Here is a 22,718-nt window from a genome sequence, read left to right as displayed (position 1 = left end):
ATCAACATTTACTTAAGAACTGAATACTACTTCCAAGTACTTAAGTCTTTTAATCTTCTCTTCCAGTCTAATTTGGTAGGATGATATTTATTCATAATTAATTTCTTAGTTTAAAAAAATACTATTATGCTTTTCTTCGCAACAACAAAAAAAGATCTTGTGGCTAGATAAACATGAGTAAAAGTATCTTGCCTCCTCTCATTAAGCAACCAACATTGACCCTCTTAAAATCTTTAAATGTAATTCTGATATTATTGTTTGAAGGCTATGTCTGCTGTACTATGTTGTGGCCCTGTTGCAGATAATGTAGGACTTTCATCAGATGGCTATTTGTACAAATGGCTGGATAACATTTTGGACTCTCTGGACAAAAAGGTAATTAGGATAATTCCCTTAAAATTTCATAATGAATTATCTTTCGGAATTAAAATATGGCCCTCTGAAAATTAGTCATCTTTTAATAAAGATAGGATGGAACTATAGGTAAAAATTATATTATGTAAAATTAAATAGATTATTGTAATCTAAGGAAATTCCAATTTGTATTTATCACTCTATGGAGTAACTTTAATTTCACTTTCATATTATAGGATTAATATAGCAGTGTGTATATATCTCTCATAGGGTTCTGAGTCAATAAAATACTGATCTAGAATGCATTGAGCTCCATGGAAGAAAGAGGTTATTTGCTATGTTTAATTTCCTTTTTTTGCCCAATCTCCAATTAATCACTTTCTTGCCTTCCTTAGTCTCATATTTTATACAAACAGACTAGACAATTTTCTTCTGCAATCAAAATTTCAATAACAAAGATACTATTTTTAACATGGTCGAATATACTTGACTAGGTTTCAGATTTTTTAAAAAATAGATCTAGCTCAATAGTACAATCATACAGCTTTGTACAGAGCATTCTATATATCAACAGAAAATATATTTGAGCACAAAAATAAAAAAATGTTTAAAGAGAACCTCAGCAGCATTTTGTTTCTGCAAAACAGAATATCTCATATTGATGAAATATCTGCAGGTGCTTTTCCTTTACAAAAACACATATTCCTTTATAAATACACAGACTGAGTCATTAACAATGACCTAGTAATTGTTTCCCTTCAACCTGAATGGTTTATAAACTATACCTTACAACCATATAAAGGCTTTTATTTGTATTAAGGTGTTACCACTTTTGACATAAAGCTTAAAATATTTTATATTTCAAAGTAAAATTAGCAACATAACTGGACAGTATATTGTGTGATAGCTTTATTTATTTATTGTGAGATCTACTCCAATATAAATGGGTGATCACTGCTGTGTTGCCAGAGAGACTGCAAAATTTAAAATAGGACTTGTGTTTTTTCCCCTCAGAATATTTTTTTTTCTATTGAGTTATCACAAATAAGAATATAGCTTGATAAAAATAATCGGAGGTTAACAACTCATTTTTCTGAAAGCACTTATCATCATTCATGTTCATCAACTGCCTTTGGGGCTCTCAAAAGAGAGACTTACACGAAGAATCTTGTGTAAGAGAACCCCAGGCCAAGTGTAATTTATTCATATTGTCATCATTTTGGCTGAGTAAATGATGAGAGGAAATTGAACAAAACAAGACAGGGTTTTGTGATTAAATGTAATAAATGTATGCACTATTCTGATTTACTAAAAATGTAGAGAAATATAGCCAGGCATAGTGGCACATGCCTTGTAATCCCAGTGACTTGGAGACGCTAAGGCAAGAGGATCACAATTTGAGGGCCATCCTTGCAACTTAGCAAGGTCCTAAGCAACTTTGCAAGACCCTGTCTCAAAATTTAAAAAGGCTAGGGAGGCTGTGGATGTAGCTTGGTGGTAAAATGTTCCTGGGTTCAATCCTCAGTACCAAAAAATATTTTTCAAAAGGTAGAAAAATAGGAAATTAAATATAAATAACTTTCCCCCTCTCTGGCAATTTTGTGACCTTATTTCAGGTTCATCAGTTGGGCTGTGAAGCAGTCACGTTGTTGCTGGAGCTGAACCCTGATCAGAGCAACCTGATGTACTGGGCTGTGGATCGCTGCTACACAGGTTCCAAGAGGGTGGCAGCTGGCTGCTTTAAAGCCATCGCGAATGTCTTCCAGAACAGGTACTATAGACACTGTCTCATGCTAAGTTAGTTTTTTGTTTGTTTGTTGTTTAAGAAAAGGTTTCTCTTTGAATTTCTTTTTTTTAAACTCCAGTGGAATTTATTTTTTTAAACTTAGCCGATAAGGATAATGGTCACCATGAATCTGTTGTACCTATTCCCTTACAATCCTCCACCCCCCAACTTAGAAGATCATACAACTTTGCCTTTTGTACATCCTCTTTATCCACTGCAGCAAAAGACTTCAAACCTTGTTATTTACCTAACATGTGAAATTTATCCCTAGGGATTATCAGTGTGACACAGTGATGCTCCTAAATCTGATACTGTTTAAAGCAGCTGATTCTTCTAGAAGTATCTATGAAGTTGCTATGCAACTGTTACAGGTTTGTAAACAGTTGTTAATTAAATTTTTTTTCACTCAGGATTTAGTGAAGCCTAATAATTTATTCTTGCCATTAAAGCATACTAACACCAATATTTAGTTTTATTTTTAATAGTGAAGCGTGATAGCAAGTTCTGATTAGAAATAGATACAAAGATCATATAGATATTTAAATATACAAATAATATAAACTATTTAGAACTGTATTATTGAAAGATATTAGTGTGTATCTGAAGATACAAATGTTGATTGAAACTATTTCTATTTAGTAGTCAAGAATAATGTGAACAATTAGCTATTGTGATATCCTCATAGAACCTTCCTTTATTAAACTGAGTATATATCATTATTATAGAGTATATAACTAATTGATAGTAGGGCAAAGTTCTTTGATCTTAACCATGGGCTGAAAATAGGATTGAGTAAATGCTGGTTTTCTTTTTCCCCCTGATGCTTTCATGTAGTACTGATGCTGGTAGGACCATCTTAGGAATTATAATTAATGCCTTAATTAATTAAGAGGAAAGTTAACAGTATAGCTCTTCACATAGTATAATGTCAAAAGGAGTTCTATATGTCATGTTTAATCTGTGATTAACCAAGATCTGTTTAAAGTGTGTTTTTCCATTTACACTTATTTTGTACAACTATATTTTGGACTGGAAAAGTGGTAAATATTTTTCAAGTAATTGTCCACTAAGTTGCTGAAGTTATTTTCTAACTAGACTACTAACCCACATCTTTACAATTAAACCAAGGAAGGTAAATCCTTTTAAACAGCTTTTGCCTGTTTGCACACATCCTGACATTAGAAATGAACATACTTTATCATATATATATATATATATAATATATATATAACCATGTAATTTTTAAACTGAAATATTTCTTGGGAGTTGTTCTTTTAAATATAATTGAACTTTAGAGAACCCATAAAATATTGACTTCAGCTGATCAATTTGTATTCTTGTAGATTCTGGAACCCAAGATGTTTCGCTATGCTCACAAATTGGAGGTTCAGAGAACAGATGGAGTACTCAGCCAGCTGTCTCCCCTGCCACATCTGTATTCTGTTTCATACTATCAGTTGTCTGAGGAATTAGCAAGGGCATATCCTGAGCTCACTCTTGCCATATTCTCAGGTATGATCAGTGAACGTTAGTTATTTTTCTGCAGTCATTTCTTAAAAGCTTTCAAAATTTTTAAATAGATTACATTTGACACCAAATCGATGCAAACATTGCCATCTTCCCACAGCATTCATCTCATCAGTGGGTCGAGTTTGTTTCCCATTCATAGTTGACCTGAGGGGAATGGCCCTCACATTGGGTTCTGAAAAGCAGGCTACCTGTTGGTTTGCACTGGTAGATGGCAGTGGGATCATGCCCCTTCCTTTCTCACAACTCCCAAATCCCTGCCAGCACTTAAACGTGGACATGACTGGCCATCAAGGAATGGCCTCCTCAACACCATTTCTGCTGTTGCTGGTCCTCTGACAGAGATCCTGCGCAGAGAACAGTCATCTAGTTGAGTCTCTGAAAGCCCATGGTGGGGAGCATGTCCTGGCCCAGGTGTAGACCACACCCCAGCTCAGTCTGCATGTCACAGCTTGTCTCCCTGGGTTCTGCCTTCAGATTAACTCCTTTGTTTAGAGAGATTTTTCTCAAGAGATACAGATATCAACTGTACCCACTTTAAAGTGTGAGGGCCCTCCTCCTCTCTGTCCCCAGGACCAGTGAAGTGCACTTTAAATATCATCAGCTCCTGGCTCTTTGCATCCTCTCTCCTCCTTCACGCCACTCCTCTCCCCCTCCCACACCCTGTGCCTGGCCATTTTGATATCTGACATTCCCATGTGCTCAGCCCTTGCGGCTGCCTGGGACTTCTCAGGTGGCCTTCAGACTCCATTAGTGTCAGCTTCCTCTCTGTAAATCCACCAGATACCTTCTAACTGCTGTGTCTTAGACCTAACTTCTGGTCTTCTGCAGCCACTGACGTCAGTGAGCTCTCCTGTATTTCTTTCAATTGTGGGCTCTCTTGATTTCTAGAAACTTAATATTTCCTGTTTTCTCTTCTACCATGGACTATTTCTTTTGTCACTTTTGGTGGACTCTTTCCTTCTACCCATATAAACATTAGTGTTCCCAGGGCTCCAAGCTGGGCTGCCTCCTCACCTCATCCCAACTCCCTGAAGGAGGTCTGGCCACTGCCATGGCCCTAGCTCCCACAGTGAGTGTCCTTGGTCAGGATTTTTTTCATTCAACTACTTTCTGAGCTCCAGAAATTACCTTTCATACTACAGGTAATGAATAAGATTCTGTACTAATCGAAGGTATTTTTATAAATGATAGACTGCAGTATAACCATATGCCAAGACTAAAGCCAGGTATGGTGGTACATGCCTGTAGTCTCACCTACTTGAGAGGCTCAGACGAGAGGAGGAACCAGCCCAGGAGTTGCCAAGTCACCTTGGCAACATAGTGAGACCCTATCTTAAAGAGAAAGGGGTTGGGGGGAGGGAGGGGAAGATCAGCCATTCATTGACATTACCTTAGATTTTCACAGTTGCCCCATGAGGCAACTATTGTGTTACCCTCTTTTTACAGAATAAGAAATTGAGGATAAGAGGTTCATTGGCCCTAGGTCCAGGGGTAGGTGCAGTGGAACTGGGTCATGCTATCCAGAGTCAAGTTCATACCCACTCCTCTTCCATACACTCTTCCTGATGAGTAAATAAATAGAAGGGGCAGAGGAGAAAGATTTTTATTTAGTCATCTGCAGAAACTAAATAGCAAATCAGGGCTCATGGGCTTTGGAATCGACCTGTGTTTGACTTCTCTGCCACTAGATAATAGTCTGACTCTGCCAAGTTAATGAGTCTCTGCCCCCATCACAGCTTCGTTGTGAGTGTTAGAGGAAAGAAATGTAAAAGTAATGCACCAGAGGAGCCTCCCCTAAGTAGAACCAATGAGGTTCTTAATGAGTCCTTTTAAAGTAATCCATGTATATAGACTTTTTATCTGGCCATTACATTTATCCATTTGTTTTTTTTAAATGTCATCTTAATCATGTTAAGTGTACAGCTCAGTAGTGTTAAGACCATGCACATTTTGTGAAGCACATCTGTAGAACTCTTTCCTCTTGCAGAAACAGAACTCTCTAGAGCCACTACACAGCAGTCCCTCCTTTCCCTCTCTTCTCAACCCCTAGTAGTCACCATTCTACTTAGCATTTTTATGAATTTAATTATTTTAGATATATCAGTAGAATCAAACAATATTTTTAAGTTTGTAGCTTGTTTCACTTACCATAATGTTTTCAGGTTCAGCCACATTATAGCATGTGACAGGATTTTCTTCTTTTAGGTTGTATAATATTCCACTTTGTGTATATCATATTGCTTATCCATTCATTCACCTATTGGCTCTTGGTTTGCTTCCCCTCTTGTCTGTTGTGAGTAGACTTCTGTGAATATATTCTGCAAATATCAGTTTGAGTCTCTGCTTTCAGTTCTTTTGGATATGTACTCAGAAGTAGGATTCTCTATGCTGCTTTCCATAAAATATGCACTATTTTACAGACCCACCAACAGTGTACAGACATTTATTTTAACTGCCAAAAGTATTTTATATATAAAGCAAGTATCTGGTTTGTGTCAACTGTTAGTTTTATGACATCACTGAAATGAAATTTATTCAAAGGAGAATTACTCATATAATAAAATCTGGCTTCCTAAGCCCAGCATGGTGGTACATGCCTGTAATCTCAGCAGCTTGGGAGGCTGAGACAGGAGAATCGCCAGTTCAAAGCCAGCCTCAGCAACGGCGAGGTGCTAAGCAACTCAGTGAGATCCTGTCTCTAACTAAAACACAAAATAGGGCTGGGGATGTAGCTCAGTGGCCGAGCGCCCCTGGGTTCAATCCCTGGTACTAAAAAAAAAAAAAAATCTGGCTTCCTAGTTTTTAAGTGGATGTTAAAATTAATTATAGGTTAAAGGAAATTGAAATTACATCAGTTCTCACTTTTGGTTTGCTTTTAGAGATAAGCCAGAGGATTCAGACAGCTCACCCTGCTGGGCGGCAGGTGATGTTGCACTATCTCTTACCGTGGGTGAACAACATCGAGTTAATGGATTTAAAACCCCTGCCCACAGCAAGGCGACATGATGAAGATGAAGATGATTCATTAAAAGACCGAGAAATTATGGTGACCAGCAGGCGCTGGTTACGGGGAGAAGGCTGGGGATCCCCACAAGCCACTGCGATGGTTTTGAACAATCTGATGTACATGACAGCAAAGGTAAGGTGGGTTTTGTATTTGCAGTTGCTGCACAGGTGACCACTGGGAAGAGGAAGCATGATTACAGATAGATGCAGAGACTAGACCATCTGATAACCACACAGAGTGCATTTAAATCCTCCTCTTTAAAAAAAACTTCTCATTAAACATCTTTTTTAACTTCTATATGTATTAGTAATAATGAGGTTAGACATGAAAAATAATCATTCTCTACAGTGTGAAAAAGATGAGAGCTGTCTGTGAAAATGCTATCTGCTCATGTTTCATGGTGTGACAAGTTTGTTACTGAAGTATCTCCTGTGTGTGCTGCACCCTAGTATGGCGATGAGCTGGCCTGGTCGGAAGTGGAGAACGTGTGGACCACACTTGCAGATGGCTGGCCGAAAAACCTAAAAATAATTTTGCACTTTTTGATCAGCATTTGTGGGGTGAATAGTGAACCAAGCCTCTTGCCTTACGTAAGTATTCAAGTTCTTTTAACTTTATACACACACACACCCCTCAGATGTGTATATACCTCAGATGTGTTTATGCCAAAGTATGGACAGCAGTCACCCCACAGAAGCAAGCAAGAGCCACTGGAGTGAGGACAGTCAGGCACTTTTAGATGGCCTTATTTATTGATTCATTCAACAATATTATCTAGTATAATTATAAGCAAACACTCTTCTAGGTACTGGGCATTCCAACCTGATGGGTGAGACAGATTTTATTCTTTGAAGCTACACCTAGTTTATTTAATAAATAAATCAGTAAGTTCTAGTATGGTTGTGATAAGGGCTATAAGGGAAAGTACTGAGAGTGAATAATAAGGAAACAGCTATCTGGATAAGAGATGATACTTGAAGAAATTGATATTGCAGCATAGACCACCAGATTGAGGAAGATGGTATTGCAGCTGGCATTGGGCTATTGGAGCAGGTGGGGGACTGGAGCTTAGTGCCATAGGCTGCTGGAAGCCCGAGAATAGAGAGAAAAGGAAGAGTGGATAACATGGAGGATATCAAATCTTTATCTCTGTGGGGAAAGCAAAACTAAATCTGTCCAAGGGCCCTATAAAACTCTCAAGCTCGAGGGTGAAATGGAACTTGGATGCTTGAATACTTACCTGTTCTATGTTCACAGTAGCCATGAAGTGGCATCTCCTAAAAGTGTGATCTGCAGAAGGCTGCTCCAAAGGTTCTTCCAGATCCCTCTTCAAACAAACCAGTTAGTGGCCTGGCTTCAGCCAGCATTTTCTGAGTGTACTTGAAAGCATTGTTCCCAAGATGTGACCCCTCTATGACCAAATCTATAGTTCTCCCTCATGCTCACCCCTCATTGCCATGCCCACACTGGACAGTCCCACGTTGGGGCCATGGCACTCTCTTTCCTTCTCTTTCCTACACCTCCTCTGGGTCTTCCCTAGAGCACCAGTACTCCCAAGACCTGATATGCACAGTCTTCTTTTTCCTTACCCTGCTTCATTGATCTTGCCAGTACTTAGCCATCACCACACAAATGATGTTTTACCCATTTGTCTCAGCCAAGTAGATGAAGAGCATAGGTCTGTGTTTGGATCCTTGCTGTATTCATAGTGCCTCAAATGGTTCCTGGCACATAGCAGGTCCTCAATAACCAGATAGATGAATGAGTGAGTTGGAGTGGGAACTAGAAAAAAGCATGAGATGAAATTTAGGGAATAGCCATTTGACAGGAATTTAAAAGGAGTCATTTTTAGTGTTAATAGTAATAGTTTCTTAATTACTATTTCTTCACCACTTGTTATGCCAGACATGGTAAATGCACTTCATCTACATTATTTCATTCACTTCTCAGAATAAATTGATGGCTTTGCAGTTTTACAAATGAATTTAAAAAGGCAGAGAAAACAGTCATTTCCTCAAGGCCACAGAGGCATATAGCTGTGACACTTAATGGGCTGGAATTCCATCTCACATCCATGGTGGGAAAGCCTGGCAAGGGAGCAGGCAGCAAGGGGTCAGTGTGACAGAGGGTGGGGAACATGAGGGAGAACTGTAGGAGATGTGTCAGAGAGGTACTGTGGGGTCATGTGGTTTAAGACCATACACCTACCTGTCTCTTGATGCTTCTCAAAGAATATTAAGCCCTGTTACATGCTTTGAAAACAATGCTTTCAAATAGATTTTGGGAAGCTTCACACAGAAAAGTGGGGAGCGGTTGGGAGGGGACTTGAGGACTTGCTAGGATCAGGGCAGGAATGCCACGGATCTTCAGACAGGAGAGCCAAGGCACAGGGGCAAGAATGCACACAGCGTGGTCAGAGGAGACTGAACCCAAGAACAGAGAATTAGCAGTCAATTGGATGGGTAAAGAGCTCTGTGAGGTTAGTTATCACTGGGTAACCATTATAAAATTTTCAATGTGGCCAGGCACAGAGGCTCGTGCCTATAATCCCAGCAACTGGATTGAGACAGGAGAATCACAAGTTAGAGGACAGCCTCATTAATTTAGGCCCTCAGCAGCTTAGTGAGACCCTGTATCAAAATAAAAAGAACTGGAGGTGTGGCTCAGGGTAAAACATCCCTGGATTTACTCTTCAGTACCAAAACAAAACAAAACAAAACAAAAAAACAGATTTTTGTTCTGATATAATAAAGCATGTTTTAAGATTTGACCGGGGTCGTCTAAAATATGGCTTGAACACATCTGGGTATATATAAATCATCTGTGGATCTTGGTTCTGGAAGGAGGGTAGGGCCTGAGGTTCTTCATTTCTAGCAAGTTCCAGCTGATGATACCTATGACCACATTTTGAATAGTAAGGATTAAAATAGGAAGAAGAAAAAGAGATAACTTGATCGTTATTTTGGTGATACATATTATTAAAATATATAATACATAGTATGGAAAAGTTTTTTGTCCATTTAACTAAACTCATATCATGTACTCGCCGTTTTAAAAGTGCTTTACAAATCTTACTTAACTCATTTAATCCTCCCAATAGCTTTATGAAGTAGGTGCTATTACTATCCCCATTTTGCAGATGAGAAAACTTTCCAGTGGATCCACAGTCCATTTGAGTTAGCTTAGCCTGGGTTCTTGTCATTGTTCCTTGCTCTTGCTCTTAAAGACTGTTCTTTACTGCTAGGTTCCACATAGAGAACAGGAAAGGCAGGAAAAAAACAGAATGAAAGGTAAATCCTAGGTTTGGAGGCTGGGCTACTAAAGATCAGAGGAAAGTCTTCACAAAAACTTTTAACCAAAAACTTTTTCCCTTAAAAAAGAAACCTATAGAAGAGCATTTTTTCTTTTTAATTTTTATTTTAAAAAGAAGAAACAGGACTTCTTGGGCTCCGTGGTAAAGTGCTGCTCACCTAGCATGTGTGAGGCCCTGGGTTCAATCCTCAGTACCATATAATAAATAAATAAATAAATAAACAAACAAAATAAAGATATTGTGTCTCATTACCAATCAGTGTCTAGGCACATTTTGATTGTGCTTATTTATCTTTCACTTAATGTTTAACTAATTCTGATAAAGTTTATCTCAAGACAAATTTATGAGATAAATATTTTGTGTTTTCTTTTCTGAACCATTTCTTTTATGACAGGTGAAGAAAGTTATCGTTTATTTAGGTAGGGACAAAACGATGCAGTTGCTAGAGGAGCTGGTGAGCGAACTTCAGCTGACAGATCCTGTCAGCTCAGCCGTCACCCACATGGATAACCCCCCCTACTACCGCATCACTTCCAGCTACAAAATCCCTTCCGTCACCTCAGGTGAGACTGCACCTGAAACTGATTGTTTTGTGTCAGAAGAGTTGCTTTACCTAATTGTTAGTTTTAGCAAACATCTGTGTCTTTAAACAACATTATTGAGAAAGCAAATGTGAATTATGTATCATAATTAATATGCTGAGATTTGGTAAATCCTCGTATGAGTAAAGAAATTTGGTAACATAAGGAGTGTTACTATTATAGAGGGAAACTTTACAGACTTATTCGGAACTGGAATATAAATTTATAATGCCTATATAATCAGTATGCTAAATTTAGAAAATGCTTATTAGAATTATTTGTGAAATTGCACATTGTGATTATTTTATTCAAGTAAGTGTGTGTATGTGTGTATTTAATTTTTATTGTAAATTGACAAATTATATATAGGGAGTAGAAAATAATGTTAGATTTATGACTACAAAGTGGAATAATTAGATCAAACTGATTAGCATACCTACCACCTTAAATACTTATCATATTACATTATTTTGAGTGAAGAAATTACATTCCTGAGGGAATAACTTCCAGTGAAAATCAATACGATATTTAGGCTATTATAAATGAAATTTCTATGAGACTCTTTGGCAGTTTATATTGAATGCTTTTACCATGTCAATAACAGTGTATAATTAGAAATATTCAAAATTATATCTTCACAATTTATTTTTATTTCTTAGCCTGTTTTTCCTACAGTCTAATTGATTTCTAATAATACTTCCGTTGAATTTTTCATATCTGCTAATACAGTTTTAATTTCAAAGAGTGTGTTTTGTTTTGTTTTTTTAGTTAGGAGTTCTTTCTTTTCTTTCTTTCTTTTTTTTTTTTTTTTTAGCAGTATCCTATTCAAATTTCATGGTGGTACTTTTTCTGAGCCTGATAAAGTTATAAGATTTCTTCACTCAGCAGAAGTTCTTACATCACTGTTTATCTTGTCTTCATATAAGCTTTGCTTAAGACCTGCCAGTTTCATATCTTTTTATAAGAAAAATGTGTTAAAAATTGTTAAGTTCTGGAGCTTGAGATTATGGCTCAGTGGTAGAGCACTTGCCTAATAATACATGAGGCACTGGGTTTGATCCTCAGCACCACGTAAAAATAAATAAATAAAATAAGTCAAAAGAAAGAAAGGAAGGAAGGAAGAAACTTTAAAAAAATTAAGTTCTGTATATTTATAGAGGACTAGTTGATTGTGTCCTTTTTTAAGTGATGATTTCAGTGATCTCCATGTAGGCCTTTTTTCTTAAATCATTCATAATCCGATTTCCCAGCAAAAACCCCCCTGCCTAAAGGAGAGGGTGTGTGTGTGTGGATGGATTTTATGTATTTATATACACATATTTACACAGGCCTTGAGCCTCCAAAAGACCAGTAGGGGAGGAAGGATCCAGAACAGGAGACGAAGTCTCAAATTTTAGTATGTGGATTTTCTTCTCATTCCCTATTATCAGTAAGGTACTTCTCCTCCTGCCATGCAATGTGTACCCTAATCCAGAAATCTTCTGCCTTACTCTCACCAGAGGAGACTTCTTCCAGATGTGGGTAGAGACAGCCACCCAACTGCAAAAGACAGGGAGATAGATTTGGGAGGCTACTTCTAAAGTAGGTTTTCAGCCATTCTCCTATGTTTAGCTCTGCATTGAACCCCAAATTCCAGCTGCTCAGTGCTGCTCATTCCTGAGCCTTTTGGTTCAATAGTGCAGAAACTTCTTAGTCCACACCCTGCTGCCTTCATGATTCTTAATTACTTCCTGTGCATTTGTTTTCTAGCATCCCTAAAATTGTTGCTATTACCTCCTTTCCCTCTTGATCTTTATGAGTACATTTCTTTTTAAAATCTCTCTGCTTTCATTTCAGTGGAGTTTTGACTGAAATCTTCTGTCCTTTATTGTTCTCTTAAATTAACAGGTACTGTTTTATTTTCTGTTGACAGGAACTACTTCCAGTAGCAATACAATGGTAGCTCCCACAGATGGCAACCCTGATAATAAATCCATAAAGGAGAACCTTGAAGAGAGGTGAGTACCTTTCTGGTCTTCATTAGCCTTTCAGTTTGACCCACTGATTGTCATTAGAATAAATGAAAATCTATGCATTGGATTGTGTGGGGTTTTTTGTTTTGTTTCTTTTTTTTTTTTTTTGGTACTAGGGATTAAACTCGGGGTTTTGCCACTGAGCTCTACAACTAGCCCTTTTTCTTTTTTGAGATAAGGTCTCACTAAGTTACCTCGGGCCTCGCTGAGTGGCTGAGGCTGGCCTTAAACTTGTGATCCTCCTGCCTCAGCATCCCAAGCCACTGTGCCCTCCTGGAATGCGTATTTTGTTGTGTTAACTCTGGTGAGGAGGGCTGGGGATGTAGCTTATCTAGCGTGCATGAGGCCCTGGGTTTGATCAACAACACTGCCAGGGGACCAAAAAGCAAAACTTCTAGTGAAGAAATATGTTTCCATATTGGAAAAATTTCACTTTGACTGTCTTTATGTTAAAGAAGCTAACAGGCTAGGATTTTTTAAATATATATTTTTTAGTTGGACACAATACGTTTATTTTATTTTATTTTTTTATGAGGTGCTGAGGATCGAACCTAGCACCTTGCACAGGCTAGGCAAGCCTACCGCTGAGCCACAACCCCAGCCCCAGGCTAGGATTTTTGATATGTTGTAATGGATGAAAAGGTGACGTCTGATAAGTCATTTTGAGACTTTTCTAAATGGCTGTTTACTCTGTTTTTTATCAAATCAGTCTCACCAAAATATCTATTTAAGGGAGATATTTAGTAGGAATAATTGGCTAAAAGCTTAAGCTTTTGAATTATAAGGTGGAAATTAACATATACCATGGTGAACTCTTGGTGGTATTTTGCATAACGTGCTTTTTTTAAACATAAGAAGTAAACATAGAAGTACAATGCCACTTTTCCATGAGCTGTGCCTAACCTCCCTGATCATCCCCGTAGCTGCGTGCAGCTGGATATCTACAGTGGACTGAACAGCCATCTAAACCGTCAGCACCACAGACTAGAGTCTCGATACAGCAGCAGCTCTGGAGGATCTTATGAAGAAGAAAAAAGTAATCCATTCCGAATGTTCTTTATAGAACTATAATGATGAGGTCTATTGCTTATTATATTAATATAGTTTTCCAATAAATTGATTTTTTAAAGACTATTTAACTGCCACTAGTGGTGTTCCAACATAATGTCTTGAATAATGTCTTGAAATGTCTTGATTTTGAAGAATGATTTTAAATAAGCAACATATAAACAGGAGAAATGAAAAACAAAACACAGGTTCCCTCTAGATGATAGAATTGGTTCTCAAGAAGCATTATAGAACCAATACACTAGGCACAACCTGGTTTTTTGTTTTTGTTTTTGTTTTTTAACAGGTGTTTGCTTTTCCCTGTGTGAATTTGCATTTTACTAAAGAGGTTGTCCCTTGCGCTTACAACATAAATAATCTGCCCAAATCTCACTATGACACTAGAGCAGAAACACAAACTTTCAAGCCAGGAAGGGACCCTGGAGATGATTTGATCCAATCTCCTCATTTTATGCACGATGGAACTGAGGTCCAGAGAGGTTAAGTGACTTACCCACGTCACACAGAATTCACATTCCCTGACATCATTTTTTACTGAACCTGCAGCCCCATTGTGGTGGAGCAGATTTTCTTAAGAGATGGGTTTGTGTTGGTCCTGTCTCAGGAAATTTAGACCTGAATAACTTTCCAAAAGGTCCATGTTAGAAGGCAGTTTCACTATAAGATTGTCTCCTGGTTTGGCTATCAATTAGGGAACTGTAAGGAAGTGCTAATGTTGTTTTACTTTAATATAAAGGATGGAACCTGAATTGATATCTCTTAATTATCTCTGTCTCTCCCTCTGGCTCCAGTTTGCCTAATCTGATAATATTTGTACCCAGGTCTTCCTAGCATACCTATGTTCAAATAGTGGGAAGTTGTTTTTTTATCACGCTCTGATGCTATAAATAGTTGGTGTCTTGCTAGAGTTTGCTTATATTGCCAGGAATTAGATGGTGTAGAAAATGAGACGATTTTATCTTGATAGGTGATTCAATGCCACTTTATTCTAATTGGCGACTGAAGGTGATGGAGCATAACCAAGGAGAGCCACTGCCCTTCCCACCAGCTGGAGGCTGCTGGTCACCACTGGTGGATTACGTGCCTGAAACGTCGTCACCTGGATTACCTCTTCACAGGTGGACTAGAGCGCCATTCCTACTTCCTATGAGCCACGTTGCTGCTGAACACTTTGAGCCTTCTTTATGCTGTCTCATGACCCAGAATGGATGGAAGCAGTCTTCTTAATTGAGATGCTGCAACAAATTAGACCACCATGTTTAGATTTTAAGACAGCCAAAAATCTCAGTCTTCTCTCTCTACAAAATTAATATTATTCAATCTCATTCTGCTGCTGCTTTTCTGGGTGTCTGGCATAGTTACTTGACCTTTCTGGGACCCAGTTACTACATCTGACAAAAATGTGACTTTCTTGTAGTGGGCACTCTTATTTTGAATTGAATTAGATTGAATTCTACTGAGTTAAAATTATAGTTGAATAATTGCTGCCTTCTTTGAGAATTCATGAATGCACCAAACACGTATTGAACACCTACTCTGTGGCAAGTGATGTGCTAGGTCTCAAGGCTGAAGGACAAAGGGAGTGTGGCCCTTGACCTCAAGGAGCCTGGGCCCTTAGGTTTTGTTCTAACAACGCTATTGCTTAACGTTCCTTCAGCTGCATTTGTTTTTCCTCTTTTTTTCTTGAGAAGTTGTATTTTTCCATGAAATACAATCTTCAAGGCTTTGAGTAATTGGTAAAGCATTTTCCCTAGGTTTCTTCAGGTCTAGCCAAAGGCTAATCATGCTCTCGTTTGCCGCAGGTGTAACATAGCGGTGATCCTTCTGACAGATCTGATCATCGATCACAGTGTGAAGGTGGAATGGGGAAGCTACCTCCATCTTCTTCTTCATGCGATTTTTATAGGTAATACATCCTCATGTCTGATCCCTTCGAAGGGATCAGAAAGTGCTTAGATGCTTCTTGTTTTGGTGTTTAGTGTGTTGTTTGTGGGACTTTTCACTGTTGATTCTCCAGATCCAGTGGGGAGTTATCAGTAGCCTGATTTCAAACAACAAATATGTCCACTGTCCCTGTTTTTGTTTTTGCTTTCTTGTGGTGTTAGGGATAGAGCAGGGACTCAGGCATGCTAGGCAAGTGCTCTGCCTCTGAGCCAGAATGCCAGCCCATTTGGTCCCTATTCTTTCCCTTTCCTATCTTGTGGCCCTTTGTACTCCACACAAACACACATATAACCCACTAGGGAAATTTATGTGGCTATGGAAGAGCAGAATCAATTTACCTCTGGGATTAGAAACTTTCAGAGTAGATGGAATATGGAAATAGACTCTTAAGTATTTCCCAAAAGAACTGACCTGGTAGACAATCTGATTGCTACACCCAAAACTCCACATGCCCTGCATGGGCTCTGATCTTCAGTGCCTTCCATACTTATGGGATTGGTTTTCTGAAGCAAGTCAAGGTAGCTGTCTTCTTACACCTTTTCCTGCCATGAACACTTAGTATTATACTCATTTGTTTTCTATTAATGTGCTGCACACCCACCCACCCCCCAAAATGCCTATCTTTTTTTAAAAAATTTACTTATATATATAGTGTTATGTAACAGTAATGATTTCTAAGAGATCACTAAATTTTAGACATGAAATACATTAAAAATTACCTGGGTTCTCCCTAGTGCTATAGGACAGTAGGCTCTTATAAAAACAAGTGTACAACTTTAAACCAATTAAAAAACACATACAAAAAAAACCCATCATATTCCATGAAATACAAATACATCATACTCCATGAAGTCTTTTGTATACAGTGGGCGCTTGGTGTTCATAGTTTCCAAATCTGTGGATTGAACCAACTGTGGTTTGAAAATATTTTGGTAAAAAACATCTGTATCCTTACCAAACATGTACAGATTTTTCTTCTTATTGTTATTCCCTAATGAATACAATGTAACAACTACTTACATAGCATTTAATAGTATTAGGTATCGTAGGTAACCTAGAGATGATTTAGCATATATAGTAGGAGGGTGCTATTTTATATGAGGGCCTTGAGCATCTGCAGGGTTTGGTATCTAAGATAAGTAGTAAAGCCAGTTCTCCAGTGATGACTGTAATTTCTGTAGAGTTTGGTAGCAAGCATACTCATTATTCCTCCTAATTGATAATGATTTTCTCCTCTCTGTTTCAGGGTTTGACCACTGCCACCCTGAGGTGTATGAACATTGTAAACGCCTGCTTCTGCACTTACTAATAGTGATGGGACCCAACAGTAACATCCGAACTGTTGCTTCTGTCCTTCTCAGGAACAAGGAGTTTAATGAGCCCAGGGTGCTTACAGTCAAACAAGTTGCACACTTAGATTACACTTTCACAGGTATTTACCTTAAACCTACACCTTTAATGGAGAAGTATGCTTCATTAATTTTGAATCTCACAGTAGAGAAAGTCAACTAAATAAAAGTTGAAATACTAGGGCAAGCTTTTAGAAAACAGTTATATTTAAGTTATCATTTACATTCTTTGTTTAGTTAAAGAATGTATTAAAATATTTGATCTATATTGCTCTTAAGGATCTTTATCACACAAATGTTAAGTTTTGAATATGTAAGTTGAAGAGTGTTGAATTCACTGAATACTAGCCACAAATAAAATGAGGTTGCATTAGATTCCCAGCTCACAAGATCTGGACGCTGACAAATTTAGACATTTAATTTTTTTTTACTTACTTCATTATCTTTGCTGCATTTAAAATGTTATGTGTTTTGAAGTAGCAAGGTCCAAATTAAGGAAACTGAAATATCCAACTTATTTCACTGTCATCATTTTTTTTACTTTAAAAGTTATGCTATCTTCCTTCCTAATAGCCCCAACTTATTTCTTCCACTCATTAGTACACCAGACTAGGAATATGATCTAGATTGTTTTGTGCATGCAGTGCTGGGGATTGAATTTAGGGCTTCACACATTCTAAATCAGTGCTCTATCACTGAACTACAGGCTCAACCTGAAAATAATTATTTTCAGAAATTGAAATTAAATTGCCAGTTTTTGTTGAATATGTGGTTAATAAATTTTAAAGACAATCAGTTAAAACTTTATTATTTACTTAAAATCATGTAGTAACAAAATGATTATTAGGAAACATTAGCTTTTTAAGATTATGGTTTAGGGGCTGGGATTGTGGCTCAATGGTCGAGTGCTCACCTACCATACTTGAAGTACTGGGTTCGATCCTTAGCACCACATAAAATGTAAAATAAAGATATTAAAAAAAAATTATGGTTGAAAGAAAATGGTGTAAAACTTCTTTTTTATGCTAAAGCATCTTTATTCAAACATTTTAGTTTGTTAGAGTTTTTTGTTATTGTTGTTGCTTTATTTTTCTTTTGGTACTGGTGCACTTAACCACTGAGCTACTTCCCTAGCCCTTTTTATTTTTTATTTTAAGACAGAATCTCCCTAAATTGCTAAGGGCCTTACTTAGTTGCTGAGGCTGTTCTCGAACTTGTAATCCTCCTACCTCAACCTCTCCAGTCACTGGGATTACAGGTGTGTGCCCCCATGCCCAGCTTCTGCTGTTTGTCTTTAAGACTCTTTTGCTATTTTAAAAAATACAGCATTAGTAAATAACTTTTGCCAGTATTCATTTAATGTTTAACTCACTATAAATATTACACATAGTCCTTAATGTAGCTTTTTTAAAAGTAAAATGAAGCAAAAATTATAGAATCCTTCCATTAGAAATTAAAAATCATTTCATCTTATGGAAATATGACTGGTTTAATAAAAACATTGAAAAAAATGTACCAAAATATTAGGAAATTGCTACTTTCAACTTTTTTCAGCAGATGGCAGCAGAGGGCCACACAGTAAATCCAGATTGCTGAATTTTAATAACAAGCTGTGAAAAGTGTTTGTTTACCTCCAAGCTGGCTGGCTGCAACGCGGTGCTTCTGAGGATGGTCAGGAGTGCTAAGGGATGTCAGCTAGCACTGACAGGTTTCCTCCTGTGTCCTGTATAATCTATAAGTAACACCCAATGGTCCGTCTCTGAAGTGTTTTGCAGCTTTTTTCCTGTGTAGGTATCACTTTGTGGGTACTCATGTTGAGCTTTCTCTTCCAGCAGGCATTAGCGATTTTATACCTGATTACCAGCCCTCCCCCATGACCGACTCAGGGCTTAGCTCAAGTTCTACCTCTTCTAGTATCAGCTTAGGAAACAACAGCGCTGCCATTTCACACCTGCACACCACGCTCCTCAACGAGGTGGACATCTCAGTGGAGCAGGACGGAAAAGTCAAAACCCTCATGGAATTCATTACCTCAAGGTAACCTGCAGCTCTTTCCATCTCTATAAACTGCATTTTTATTTTCTGAAATGCCATGATTCAAAATGCGCAGGTTTGTATTGCACAGTATTTTGAGAATTGTAATGCATATAAAGATTGTTCTTTTGCATGCCTGCAATCACGCCTCTTACTAACTGCCCAAAGAATACTGTATTATTTGGATATATAATATTCTTTCATTGTGTATATTATCAGTCAATCATCAAATACTTGTCTATTCTCTATGCAAGGCTTTCTAAGTAGAGAATGTTAATAGATGGGGAGAAAGGACATGATGTCCCACAGTGAGAGCCAGATCAAAGGACCATGAGAAACAAATAATTCATTCTGACTATAACACTGCTAAATAATGCTAGAAAGCTTGGGAGCATTCAAACTGGAATGCCATGAAATCCAGGCCCGTGGTTATAGATTACATTTAAAATTGCTCAACTAGGACCAAGGAAGTAGCTCATGGTAGTGTGCTTGTCTAGTATGTGCAAGGTCCTGGGTTAAATTTCCAAGCCCCCACCCCCCACACACACAAACACACTCATACACACACATCATTGAGCTAAATTGGGAAGATGGGAGGAGTAATTTATTAAATATGTGGGAAAAAAATCAGTTCCCTATCAGTGAACTGATTAAGAAATGGAATGGACTGGACCCAGTGTGCCCACCTAAAGGTTTTCAAGGCACTTTGGGCTTAGGCTAATAAGGAACTTAACTGAGGTGATAGCAAAAATGTTGTTTGTTTATTTATTTTTGTGATACTGGGGATTCTATCCAGGAACAGGGCTAAAACTATCCTTTTTCTGAGACAGGATCTTGCTAAGTAGCTGAGGCTGACCTCAAACTTTGCCTCAGCCTGCAAAGACATTTTAAAGAAAGAATCAACAGGACAATATTCTGCCTTAAGCTTTCTCCCTAGTTTTATCTAGCATTGTTATTTTTACTGCATTTAACCTGTAAATTATTTTCTTTGCATTATAATCTAGGTACAGTCTGAGCTCCATAAATTATGTCTTGAGCTATATAACACATAGACAATAATCAGTACTCAGTAGACAAAATTTCTCATCTCGTTGCTATCTCAGAGAATTTGAATGAGGTAATGGTAGACACTGAAATTAGATCTTTCCTTACTTGATGTAGAACATTCTATATCCATGTACATAAATAATGGATAGATTGTGATCTGCTATTTGATTTGTTTGCTACTGTCCTTTCTAATTATAAAGCCATAGTTTAAGCAAGTTTAAATAAATCTGTTGATATAAATTAAAAACGAGAATTATATCTATTCTGTTTCCAGAAAAAGAGGGCCCCTTTGGAACCATGAGGATGTTTCCGCCAAGAATCCTAGCATAAAGAGTGCTGAACAGTTAACTACGTTTTTGAAATATGTGGTTTCTGTTTTTAAGCAGTCAAGCGCAGGTATTTTTTAATAAATGATACTTAGTTTTAATGAGATATTTTAAGGTGGTGTTGAAATTTTGATAATACTTAATTTCAAGTTGATAATGTCAAAATTAAAAAATTTTAGAAAGAGTTTCCTTTTTAATTTGTGAATGCTAACAGATCTCTTTGGGTTGAAGAAAAATTAATTTACTACTTAGAAAGAATTATGTCTCTGAAATTGGGGCTTAGTTTTGTGTGTGATGGCATCACAAAATTATAAGACAGCTGTGAATTATAAAGATGATGAACTTAAAAATTCCTTTTTGTACTGGTAAGTCTTCTGTAATCTCACATTTAACACATCTGACAATCATAGTAAAAGTGTATGTGTCTTCAGCAGTGATTGTTTCCAAGGGGTAATTTTGCAGGAACATACATTGACTTACAAGACTTAGGTGCCTGTGAGACTGGTCTGGTAGCGTGAGGGGTTCTGGTTTTAATGTGGACAGTCTCTAGTTACAACTCTCTAAATTCTATAAAATAAGAGACACCCGCTCATGTCCTTTTTCTCTGCAGAAGGAATTCATCTGGAACATCACCTTAGTGAAGTTGCTCTGCACACAGCGCTTTCTTGTTCTTCTCGACACTATGCTGGGAGATCCTTTCAGATTTTCAGGGCCCTAAAGCAGCCACTATCTGCAACTACACTTTCTGATGTTCTCTCCAGACTTGTAGAAACTGTAGGGGATCCAGGAGAAGATGCACAGGTATTTCATTACATTTTCCCTGCAGTTAGTGAGACGCCTGGGGTCAAGGTCTCGCTGCCAAATATAGATTGCAATAGCCAGAGCTAGACAGTGGTCATAATTATTAATGCCCTGTTAACAAACAGGTGAAGAAGTAAACAAAGGTAAGTTTGTAACAAATATTTAATAACCTACTAGTTAGATCATATAGTCTACTGCCTGTGAGAAAGTTTTATACTCATTACACACACACACACACACACACACACACACAGACACACACAGTTGGGTATTATTATTTTAGGATGATTATGAGATAAAAAAGGAAGTTAAATTTCAACATAAAGTGAAACATTGAATTTCATTTTTAAAGGTAAGTAAGTAAAACTTACACTAGAAAAACTCAAGTTTGTACCAACTGCTGATTTTATTGTACTCTTCTATTCATTGGGGATATAGTGCTGAACAAAACAAAGTTCCCTGCATTCTGGAGCTCATACTCTGTTGGGGGAAACAAGCCTTTAATCAAGCCAATAACATATAACACAATTTTACTTAGTGATAAATACTGTGAAAATAATAAGGTAAAGGGTTAAAGAGCAGTGGGGTAGAGGGGGTTGTTTTATATATAATAATCTGAGAGGTGATTATCGAATATATACTGGTATGTACTGGGTCCTGTGATGATCTGAGGAAAGAACACTTCAGGCAGAAGAAAATGGGATTAACATGTACAAAGGCCCTAAGGCAGAGACTGTAGGGTGGTTGGGTTATTTTTGTTGTTGTTGTTTTTATGTGTGTGTGTGGGTGGGGGGTTAGGACCATCATGAAGACCAGTGAGGCTAACATATATTGAGGGGAAGGAAGGCTAGTGATGAGCTAGGCAGGTCCAGATCACATAAGGCCTAATAGGCCCTGGTGAGAGATTTGGCTTCACTCAGAATTGATAGGAAAACATTCAAAAGGTTTTAAGAGAAGGAAGATACTGAATGTGATTTGCTTTTGAAAAAAATTCACTTGGGCACCTGGGTGGAGTCCTTGGGGAGAGTGAGAGTGGAGGTGGGAAAGGACAGTTACTGAGAGAGTCCAGGCGGAAATGGCAGTAGGTTAGGTTAAGGGAAGATTTGGAGGTAGAGAAAAGCAGTCAGATGGAGGATCTATTTTAAAAGTGATCTTTTCAAGACTTACTGATGGATTCAATTTAGATTTGGAAGAAAGAAACAAAAATAACCCCTAGAATTCTGACCCGAGCAGTTCTGGTAAATTGTAATGCCATTATAATAATGTCTACCATTAGTTTGATGAGTTTTCATTAATCAGCCAGATTGTGTTGCTTAGGAGTTTGATCATTTTGTAATATTAATGCAGAGTTCATTCTATTTTTAAATTTCATTGGGAAATCCATTGCAATTTCTTATTTCTAGAGCACAGTTAATTAAATTCTGCCCTTTTCCCCCAGGGATTTGTGATTGAGCTTCTTCTCACCTTGGAGTCTGCAATTGATACTTTGGCTGAAACCATGAAACATTATGATCTTCTTTCTGCCCTTTCTCAGTAAGAATTTAAACCGGGAAACCTATTGAATAC

The 22,718-nt window shown here is 37.6% G+C and overlaps 1 protein-coding gene across 10 annotated transcripts in view; it reads left to right on the top strand.

Moving 5' to 3' along the window:
* The window catches only part of Fryl (FRY like transcription coactivator), a 234,906-nt gene that overhangs the window by 170,916 nt on the left and 41,272 nt on the right, over positions 1-22,718 (top strand). For 8 of the 10 annotated variants that reach the window (XM_048784445.1, XM_048784444.1, XM_048784443.1 and 5 more), the window contains 16 exons: positions 265-375; positions 1,971-2,125; positions 2,412-2,511; positions 3,484-3,652; positions 6,550-6,809; positions 7,127-7,267; positions 10,385-10,553; positions 12,484-12,568; positions 13,507-13,619; positions 14,619-14,769; positions 15,454-15,557; positions 16,842-17,027; positions 18,777-18,981; positions 20,300-20,421; positions 20,962-21,152; positions 22,591-22,685. In XM_048784445.1, the coding sequence (XP_048640402.1) occupies positions 265-375; positions 1,971-2,125; positions 2,412-2,511; positions 3,484-3,652; positions 6,550-6,809; positions 7,127-7,267; positions 10,385-10,553; positions 12,484-12,568; positions 13,507-13,619; positions 14,619-14,769; positions 15,454-15,557; positions 16,842-17,027; positions 18,777-18,981; positions 20,300-20,421; positions 20,962-21,152; positions 22,591-22,685 (2,357 nt within the window). The remainder of the gene's footprint in view (positions 1-264; positions 376-1,970; positions 2,126-2,411; positions 2,512-3,483; positions 3,653-6,549; positions 6,810-7,126; positions 7,268-10,384; positions 10,554-12,483; positions 12,569-13,506; positions 13,620-14,618; positions 14,770-15,453; positions 15,558-16,841; positions 17,028-18,776; positions 18,982-20,299; positions 20,422-20,961; positions 21,153-22,590; positions 22,686-22,718) is intronic. The other 2 variants (XM_048784446.1, XM_048784439.1) reach the window with 1 other exon arrangement.

Source organism: Marmota marmota, unplaced genomic scaffold (genome assembly GCF_001458135.2).
Source record: "Marmota marmota marmota unplaced genomic scaffold, marMar, whole genome shotgun sequence".
In the NCBI taxonomy this organism is placed as follows: domain Eukaryota; kingdom Metazoa; phylum Chordata; class Mammalia; order Rodentia; family Sciuridae; genus Marmota; species Marmota marmota.
This window is presented reverse-complemented; position numbering and strand designations above follow the sequence as displayed.